The sequence below is a fragment of the Gekko japonicus genome, unplaced genomic scaffold (genome assembly GCF_001447785.1).
Source record: "Gekko japonicus isolate JY-2015 unplaced genomic scaffold, Gekko_japonicus_V1.1 scaffold6145, whole genome shotgun sequence".
Classification (NCBI taxonomy): Eukaryota; Metazoa; Chordata; class Lepidosauria; order Squamata; family Gekkonidae; genus Gekko; species Gekko japonicus.
Window position 1 is genome coordinate 10,370 of NW_015168853.1, and position 10,051 is coordinate 20,420.

The 10,051-nt window shown below is 50.6% G+C and overlaps 1 protein-coding gene across 1 annotated transcript in view; it reads right to left on the reverse strand.

The window, feature by feature from the left end:
* Positions 1–651: 651 nt before the first annotated feature.
* Positions 652–10,051, reverse strand: part of LOC107114312 (semaphorin-7A-like) — a gene marked incomplete at its 5' end in the record, with an annotated part of 21,604 nt that continues 12,204 nt past the window's right edge. Inside the window, 3 exons of the mRNA XM_015415759.1 lie at positions 652–1,264; positions 6,842–6,915; positions 7,510–7,517. Of these exons, the coding sequence (XP_015271245.1) occupies positions 807–1,264; positions 6,842–6,915; positions 7,510–7,517 (540 nt within the window). The remainder of the gene's footprint in view (positions 1,265–6,841; positions 6,916–7,509; positions 7,518–10,051) is intronic.

Genomic DNA, 10,051 nt, shown 5'->3' on the forward strand with positions numbered 1-10,051 from the left:
CCCGAGGGAACCAAGCTAAAATGGCTGCCTAACCCAGCACATAAAATGGCCACCAACAGTACAAACGGCTGACCCTTGCTGAACTTGGGATGGATTATGTAGGTAAAGTAAATGTTTTCCTTGCTCGAAAGCCAGGCGGATCCGACACCAAGGAGCATGGCCCTCCCTGACGAGCCAACGCTGTCCCAAGACAGTAGGGTTGCCAGGTCTGGATTGGAAAATACCTGGAGACTTCGGGGGTGGAGCCAGGAGAGGGTGGGGTTTGGGGAGGGGAGGGGCCTCAGCATAGTACAATGCCACAGAGTCCACCCTCAAGGCAGCCCCATTCTCCAGGGGAGCTGATCTCTGTCATCTGGATATCCGTTGCAACCCCCGGGAGATCCCCGGGTCCCACCTGCAGGCTGGCAAACCCCCCCCCCCCGGGTAAATAACTTAAAATAAATTAATACATAAATAATTAAAAAACAGTCTTTAAGGCCGCCGGTATCCTGGTCCCTCGCCATATATGAGAATTTCTTCTCCATCGCCACCTCGGGAGTCCGGGAAACACTTTCGTCCAAGCCTAAGAGATCCCAGAATCTCAACAAGCGTCATGTGGTTATCTTAAAATAAATTAATATATAAATAATAAAAAACAGTCTTTAAGGCCGCCGGTATCCTGGTCCCTCGCCATATATGAGAATTTCTTCTCCATCGCCACCTCGGGAGTCCGGGAAACACTTTCGTCCAAGCCTAAGAGATCCCAGAATCTCAACAAGCGTCATGTGGTTATCCGTATCGATAGAGGTGGCGGGGAGGGTCGGTCGTCATTTGAGGAGAACAAAAACCACCACCACATGCAGTAGTACGAGCCAGAATGAAAACGGGGCTGTGGCGGCCCGGTTACCTTGTGGCCCCATTGAGGGAACCCCCTTCGGTTCGCGCATGTAGAAATCGGGCTGTTCGCTTTTCCGGAAATTAGTCTCCACCTGGTCACTGGTTGGTGGCACCGTCTTCCAATCACCAGGCGGCGTTACGGTCAGACAATGAGTTACGAGCGTCTGCTTGAACCAGTGCTCCCGGGAAACGCATTCATAGTCACCCTCAGAGTCTTTGGAAATCTGGTCAATAAAATGGGTGCAGGGATCCACGCCGTGGACGCAGTGGGCCATGGTTTTGTTCCGGTGGACCCAGGTGTACGTGGCGTGGTGGGATTCGAGGGAGCAGTTCAGATAGTAGCGAGACCGCAGGGGGACTCCTGCACAAGTCTTCTCTTGAGACTCTCCTGGAGGAAAAAGAAAGAACTGTTGAAAAGAAAGGACGCATTTGGTTGCTTACAACCAGGGGTCATTTCCTGCAGGAGCGCACAGGAGTGGAGCTCCGGCAGTAAAGAACCCAGGGGGCGGGCACATGCAACAAGCCCCGCCCCCTGCTCCCAGCAGCCCTCAGTCACAGCGAGAACCAGCCAGGTAAGTTGCAGAGGGCCCCCCCCGCCCAAAACAGTCCAGTGGCACCTTTAAGACCGAGGTTTATTCAGGTACAAGCTCTCCCTCCTCTGCGAGGACAGATCTACACGTCCGTCCCCCGCAATAGCTAGCAATCCAAAACTGTCCAGTGGAGCCTGAGTGGTGGGTGTTGCCGTCTGACACACTTCCGGTGATGCCAAGGGGTGTGGCATATGCAAATAGGTTATGCTAATGAGCTCCTGCACCTCTTTTTCTACGAAATGACCCCTGCTTGCAACACATGTGCACCTACTCCCCTCACGGGAGGAGGTTATACTGAAAGTGTCTTGCTTGAGGAAGCACTCACTCCATGAAACAACACACATTAAGATGCCTTATATGGAATCAGACTGCTGGTCCATCAAGATCAGTATTGTCTACTCAGATGGGCAATGGCTCTCTAAGACCTCAGGAGATCTTTCCCATCTCTCCAGGGGCTCAGGAGGTCTTTCCCATCTCCTATTACCCGGTCCTTTTAACTGGAGCTACTGGGGACTGAACCTGGGACCTTCTGCGTGCCAAGCAGATGCTCTTCCACTGAGCCAGGGTCTCAGACAGAGGTCTTTCCCATGCCCTATTGCCTGGTCCTTTGAACTGGAGACGCCGGGGATTGAACCTGGGACCTTCTGCATGCCAAGCAGATGCTCTGACACTGAGCCAGGGTCTCAGGTCAAGGTCTTTCCCATCACCTACTGCCTGGTCCTTTTTAACAGGAGATGCCGGGGATTGAACCTGGGACCTTCTGCATGCCAAGCAGCTGCTCTTCCAATGAGCCAGGGTCGCAGTCAGAGGTCTTCCCCATCACCTACTGCCTGGTCCTTTGAACTGGAGAATCTGGGGATTGAACCTGGGACCTTCTGCATGCCAAGCAGAGGCTCTACCACTGAGCCCCTCCCATTCAGCAGTGTCTACTAAAACTGGCAGTGGCTCCATAGGGTTTCATGCAGAGGTCTTTCCCATCACCTACTGCCTGGTCCTCTTCATTTGAGATCCCAGGGATTGAACCTGGGACCTTCTGCCTGCAAAGCAGGTACTCTTCAACTGAGACACAGCCCCTCCGCTTAAGAAAGAAATTCAAGGCCTAGCTTAACACACAGTCATGTTCTTTTCTATATTGAGAGACTATAGAGGACTCCTAGGAGAGCACCCCAATTGGCCCAGTTTGGCCCAAACTCATCAGATCCCAGAAGCTAAGCAGGATTGGCCATGGTCAGAACCAGTGCTCCCTCTAAACTGTGGAGTCTTGTGAGCAAAACTTCTACTTTGTGAGGAGGAGGAGAAGGAGAAGAAGAGATTGGATTTGTACACTGTCCTTCACTCAGAGTCCCAGAGCGGCTTACAAACGCCTTTCCCTTCCCCTCCCCACAACAGACACCCTGTGAGGTGGGGCTGAGAGAGCTCTGAGAGAATTATCCTTGAGGGAGCAGCTCTGACAGAACTATGGCTTGCCCAAGGTCATCCAGCAGCTGCAAGTGGAGGAGTGGGGAATCAAACCCGGTTCTCCCAGATTTGGCTGCTGCATAAATTAGTTTACTCTGGAGCCACCCTTCCTGAGCTACGACAAAAATGTGTGACCTGGAAGCTAAAAAACTGTGATCTAGCTCACACTAACTCTGCTTAGAGGGATCACTGGGTCAGGACGCAGATGGGAGGCCACCAAGAAGACCGGGGTTGCTATACGGTGGGAGGCCGCGGCAAACCACCGTTGCTCACCTCATGCCCGAACGACCCATGGAAGGGATCGGCATGAGTTGGTTGTGACTCAATGGCATATTCTTCTCCTAAGACGGAGTTTGCAAGGACTTGCGTGAAACATGATCTGCTTATTAAAAAACAACAACAGCAACACCTGCTGTCCGACTCCATCAGTGCTGCCTTGTGAACAACTTAAACGAAACTCTTTGTTCGTACTCAAAAATCCAGCTTTGGCTGATCTCAGACGGCCCTCTATCACCGGACATGTTTTATGACTGAGCCACAGAATCGACCCACGGAATGAATTGATTCGACCACACCAGGGTGTTTACGCATGCCCTCTGTTTGCTTTTTGTTTCAAAAGACGGGCACTGACACCCTTCGGCCTGGATCGCCCAGGCAAGCCCGATCCCGTCACATCTCTGTCAGCTATGCTGCCATGGAGGTTGGGGGAGTTCATTTTGTGTCTTGCTAATTGCTGCTACATTCCTTTCCCTGCTGTGATGCCTTTGCTGGAACGCTTATCTCTACAGATGTGCAGGAGGAGGTTGTGTTGTCTGGAGAGCTCCTGTGTACCGTGAGAGACTCTTGGTTCTCATCTTTAGCCACCTAATGGTTGCCCAGCATGATAAGCCTAAACAGCATGATAAACCTAAACAGCATGATAAAAAGTAGAGACATCTCCATGCCAACAAAAGTCCACATGGTCAAAGCAATGGTACTCCCAGTTGTCATGTATGGCTGCGAGAGTTGGACTGTAAGGAAGGCCGAGCGCCGAAGAATAGATTCTTTTGAACTATGGTGCTGGAGGAGACTCTTGAGAGTCCCTTGGACTGCAAGGAGATCAAATCAGTCAATCCTAAAAGAAATCAACCCTGACTGTTCCCTGGAAGGCCAGATACTGAAACTGAAGCTCAAATACTTTGGCCACCAAATGAGAAGGGGGCACTCCCTGGAGAAGACCCTGATGCTGGGAAAGATTGAAGGTCAAAGAAGACGGGGACGGCAAAGGATGAGATGGTTAGACAGTGTCATAGATGCAACGAACATGAAATGGAGCAAACTTCAGAGGACAGCGGAAGACCGGAGGGCCGAGAGCGCGCTGGTCCATGGGGTCGCGAAGAGTCAGACTCGACTGTGCGACTGAACAACAACAAATTGCTGCTAAATTCCTTTCCCTGCTGTGATTCCTTTACTGGAACGCTTATCTCTACAGATGTGCAGGAGGAGGTTGTGTTGTCTGGAGAGCTCCTGTGTACCGTGAGAGACTCTTGGTCCTCATCTTTAGCCACCTAACGGTTGCCTGACTTATCCCGCGTGCAGGAGTTTGCCTCATTGGCCAATGCCATGGGGGGGGTGCATACGAATAGCCTATATCCTATTAGGCTCTACTGGCCATGGCCATTCTTAACAGTGCTTATGTTACCGCATCTATAGCTCTGCAATAAAAGTATAACCATTCCTGAATGTGTGTACTTCGTTGTTGGCCGTGGGTTCTGACAATCTCGGGAACTAAGCAGGGCTGACCTGGGAAAGTGTTTGAATGGGAGACCTCCAGAGAATACCAGGGCTGGGCTGCAGAGGCAGGCAATGGCAAACCGCCTCTGAATGTCCCTTGCCTTCATGCCCCACTGGGGGGTGCCAGGAGTCAGCTTGATTTGATGGCAAAAAAGAAAAGAAAAGTGCTGACCAGGAAGAAAGGGAGATTCAGGTGTCTTCTGAAGGGTAGACGCGTACGTGTGTACTCTCCACGATGTATTATGTGCACAGTTGCGTACATCGTATGAACACAGGGGCCTGCTTTGCAATGAATCAGACCATTGGTTCGTCAAGGTCTGTATTGTCTACTCTGACTGGCAGCCGCTCTCCAGGCTTTCAGGTGGAGGCCTTCGATTTATTTATTTATTATTTATTACTTGTCTTTATACCCCGCCCTCCCTGCGGGCAGGCTCTGGGCGGCTTACAGAGGTCAGTACCATGGACCTAGACAACATAAAACTTTAAAACATTTTAAAACAGCTTAAAAGATTCTTACATTTAAAGTGCTCGCAGTGTTAACAGTTCCTTAAAATCAGATGGCGTGCTCTAAGATACACCATCCGAGTGCTCAGTTCAGCGGTCTTCCGGTCTGTTAGGGCCAGCTCAGTCTCGTAAGTGAAAGCCTGGCAGAAGAGCTCCGTCTTACAGGCCTTGCGGAACTGCAAGAGGTCTCGCAGGGCCCTGATCTCTTCCGGGAGCTCATTCCACCAGTAAGGAGCCACCACAGAAAAGACCCTGGCAGCGGTGAGGCTGGCATCTTTGGGGCCCGGAATGATTAATCGATGTCGCGACCCCGACCGTAGTGCTCTCTGGGGTCTATATGGGGAAAAGGGGTCCCTCAGGTATGCCGGACCCTGGCCATACAGGGCTTTAAAGTTAAGTACCAGCACCTTGAAGCGAATTCGGTACGCTATTGGCAGCCAGTGCAGTGACCTAAGCACAGGCTGGATGTGCTCCCAACCAATGTTCCCTCTAAGCTGTGGAGTCTTGTGAGCAAAAATTCTACTTTGTGAGCTCCTGGCATTAAAGTTGTGAGTGAGCAACTTGGCTACTGCATAAGTTAGTTTGCTCTGGAGCCCTCCTTCCTGAGCCAGGACAAAAATGTGTGAGCCGGAGGCTAAAAAAACTGTGAGCTAGCTCACACTAACTCAGCTTAGAGGGAACACTGCTCCCAACGCGGGAGGCCCATCAACAGCCTGGCTGCGGCATTCTGCACTAGCTGCAGCTTCCGGATTTGCGACAAGGGCAGCCCCATGTACAGAGCGTTACAGTAGTCTAATCTCAGGGTGACCGTCGCATGGATCACTGTAGCCAGGTCGCCAGAGTTGAGGAAGGGAACCAACTGCCGAATCAGCCGAAGATGATAAAAGGCTGATTTTGCAGTGGCTGCTACCTGGGCCTCCATTGTCAAGGAGGGGTCCAGGAGCACTCCCAAACTCCTAACCTCCGACGCTGGCACCAGTAGCGCCCCATCGAAGGCCGGGAGCGGGATCCCCAACCCTGTGCCGCCACGACTCAAGCACAGGACCTCTGTCTTCGCCGGATTTAACTTCAGCCGGCTCAGCCTGAGCCACCCAGCCACGGCCTGTAGAGCCCGTTGAAGATCTTCTGGGTTGGAATCCGACTGGCCGTCCCATACCTCCGAGCAGGGCTCTTTTTGTAGAAAAAGCCCAGCAGGAACTCATTAGCATAATAGGCCACACCCAACAGCAAGAACTCATTCGCCTATTAGGCCACACCCCTTGCAGCACAGCTCATTAGCACATTAGGCCGCACCCCCTTGTTACCAGAGGTGTGGTTATCCAGCCACACCCACCTTTTGCTTGTTATTCTGTTTACCTTGTTTGTTGTCAAAACCCAGGACCTTTTTTTGTAGCAGCGACTCCTTTGCATGTTAGGCCACACACCCCTAATTGTAGCCAATCCTAATGAGTTTCTGCTGTTGGGTGTGGCCTATTATACTAATGAGTTCCTGCTGGGCGTGGCCAACTCGGGAGCCAGTCGGAACTCCGTTCCTGTGCGTTCCTGCCCAAAAATAGCCCTGCCTACAGACAACCTGGGCAAGGGGGCGCATCCGAAGGTCTAAATGCCAAAAATGATGAACCTCATATTGCTATACGTACCTTTTGCATCACTGTGGAGTGAAGGGGAACAGACGTCTTGGGGGACTTTATAAGTCAGAGACTGCGACGAATTTCTACAGAGGGAAACAAGAAAGAAAGCCGTGTCACAATCCCAGGACGAACATTAGTCACCTTAAGAATAGCCTGTTCTAGTGATAATCCCGGTGTCAAGTCTATCCTAGTGGAGCAAAACAGAAGCCCAATGGCCCCTTAGAGACCAGTAAGAGTTTCAGGGCATTGGGCGTCAAAGCTTCCTTCGTCAGATATGAGCAGAGTAGAAATGGAGATCTTACCAGGATAAAAGAGGACTCGAGATCTCCATTTCTACTCTACTCGTCTCTGACGAAGGGCGCTTTGTCTCTCGGAAACTTAATACGCCGAAGCTCTCGTTGGCCTGTCGGGTGCTGCTGGACTCGAGTCCAAGTGTTGTGCTGCAGACCGACATGGCTAACCCCCTCTGAAACGATCTTCATGGGGCGGACTCGGTTTCTCTAAAGCTCACCCTGGAATAAATGCTGTTAGTCTCTGTCGGGTTTTGCAAGTATCATCCACAGGCCAGTAGCCAGGATTTTTGTTGCTGTTCAGGGGGCAGTTAAATTACGGTTGATTAAATTAATCCGAATAATGACCCTAGATGCTGGAAGAAGTGTGGACACGAGGGCACGTACCTCCATTGCTGGTGGGATTGCCCACAAATTAACCCATTTTGGAAAGAAGTTACGGCCAAAATTAAGGAGATAACGTCACAGGAAATCGAATGTAAACCGGAGGTTTTGCTTTTACACAAATGGGACGGATCGCTAGTAGGTACGACTAGGGAGACTATTTCGACACTACTAGCGACTGCTAAGTTGACGATAGCGGAAGGATGGAAATCACCACCCCCACCTTCTTTGGCAAGATGGCACGATAAACTGTGGCAACAGTTCATTATGGCCAAAATTGCGGAGTCAGTACATAGAACGCAACAGACAGGCATAGCTACACATATGAGATATGTGAAAACATGGTCACCGATACTACATTATCTGTCAAAGGAAGGAATCCTCCCACGTAACACAGCATATCACGAGTGGTTACACTTGTGAGACACATGAAGTTACAGGATGTGCTACTGGATCATACCCCGCACCTACACACTGAACAACACTCATATTAAGTATTATTAACAACTAACCAAGGGAAACGTACTATCAATTGTTAACCTTAAGCAGCTATGTTCAACGAATAGTAAAATGTAACATGTATTATCTGGATATACTTTGTTTTTAATATACCAATAAAAAATCAAATTAAAAAAAATTAATCTGAATGCCTTCATTAAAGGCGGAGGCTCCGAGCCTGTTTCTAGCCCTTCCTTTCGAGGGACGAGGCAGCGAGCATGTCAGTTCCCAGGGGGAAAACCAGCTCAGAGGGCATTTAAAGACTTACTGAGTTCCCTTCCACAGAGCGAGAAAGCTTAGAAGGGAACTCGGGAGTGGCACCTTCAATCCCCAGTCCTGCTGTGTACCACCGAGGTCACGATGAGTCTTTCAAATGCATTCTCAGTTTGGTGCAGAGGTTGAATGCCATGGACTGTAATCTGGGAGGAACCAAGTTTGATTCCCCACTTCTCCACATGCAGCTGCCGGTGTGACCTTGGGTCAGTCACAAGTTCTTTCAGAGTTGTTCTCTTAAAGGCAGTCCTCGAGAGAGCTCCCTCACCCCCTTCCCTACCTCACAGGGTGTCTGTTGTGGGGAGGGGAAGGGAAGGGAAAGGAGACTGTAATCGGCTCTGAGACTCCAAGTGAAGGGTAGGTTTTGATTCATCATTTCCCTCCCTCCCTCCCTTCGAGCGGTTAAGAGTGGTTAAGAGTGCGGACTCTGATCTGGGAGAAGCGAGTTTGATTCCCCACAACTCCACATGCAGCTGCCGGTCAGTCACAAGTTCTTTCAGAGTTGTTCTCTCAATGGCAGTCCTCGAGAGAGCTCCCTCACCCCCTTCCCTACCTCACAGGCAGTGTTCCCTCTAAGCTGAGTTAGTGTGCGCTAGCTCACAGTTTTTTAGCCTCTGGCTCACACATTTTTGTCTTTGCTCAGGAAGGAGGGCTCCAGAGCAAACTAATTTATGCAGTAGCCAAATTGCTCACTCCCAATTTTAATGCCAGTAGCTCACAAAGTAGAATTTTTTTGCTCACAAGACTCCACAGCTTAGAGGGAACATTGCTCACAGGGTGTCTGTTATGGGGAGGGGAAGGGAAAGGAGACTGTCAGCGGCTCTGAGACTCCAAATGAAGGGCAGGGTATAAATCCAATCTCCTCCTCCATGAGCCTTTGGGAAACATGAAAATTAATTTGGGTGGTCTACAGCAGGATTGGGCTAGCAGAAAAGGGGGACTGTTGGAGATGTATTGAAGCCCGGAGTGCCCTTGTAAGCTTTCCTGCCCTGTGGCAGGGAACTCAAAAGGCATTTAAGTGCCTTCTGAAGGCAGTTAGATGTTCTCTGAGCTGTCTGTTCCTGGATCCCATGTTGCCTCCCCAAAATTCCACAGGGGGAGGGAGAGGGTAGCCTGAGGGGCAAGTGACAGTGTTTTCACTCCCGGCCACTGCCATTTCTCCTTAAAAAGTTTCTGGCCGATGCTCCCTCTAAGCTGTGGAATCTGGTGAGCAAAAATTCTACTTTGTGAGCTCCTGACGTTGAAGTTGTGAGCCAGCGATTTGGGCTGCTGCATAAATCAGTTTGCTCTGGAGCCCCATCCTTCCCGAGCTGAGACAAAAATCTGAGAGCTGGAGGCTAAAAAACTGTGAGCTGGCCCACGCTAACTCAGCTTAGAGGGAACACTGTTGCTGGCATGGCTGTTTGTGGGGCGGGGCTTTTTGTTAGGGGGCGGAGCCCCGAAATGCCCCACTGTAGCTACGGGCCTGATCATCCCTACAGTCACGAAAGGGTTAAGCTGAAGTGTCTGTAAGCGAATAATAGCAAGTTTTGCACAGAACCAATCAGGTGTAGAGTAGATCCTTCCCACCGAAAAGGGGGAGGGTTGTATTCTTAATGAGGTGACGGTCCAGGGCTCTTTTTGTAGAAAAAGCCCAGCAGGAACTCATTAGCATAACAGGCCACACCCAACAGCAGAAACTCATTAGCATATTAGGTCACACACACCCTGACAGCACAGCTCATTAGCACATTAGGCCACACCCCCATGTTACTAGAAGTGTGGTCATCCCGCC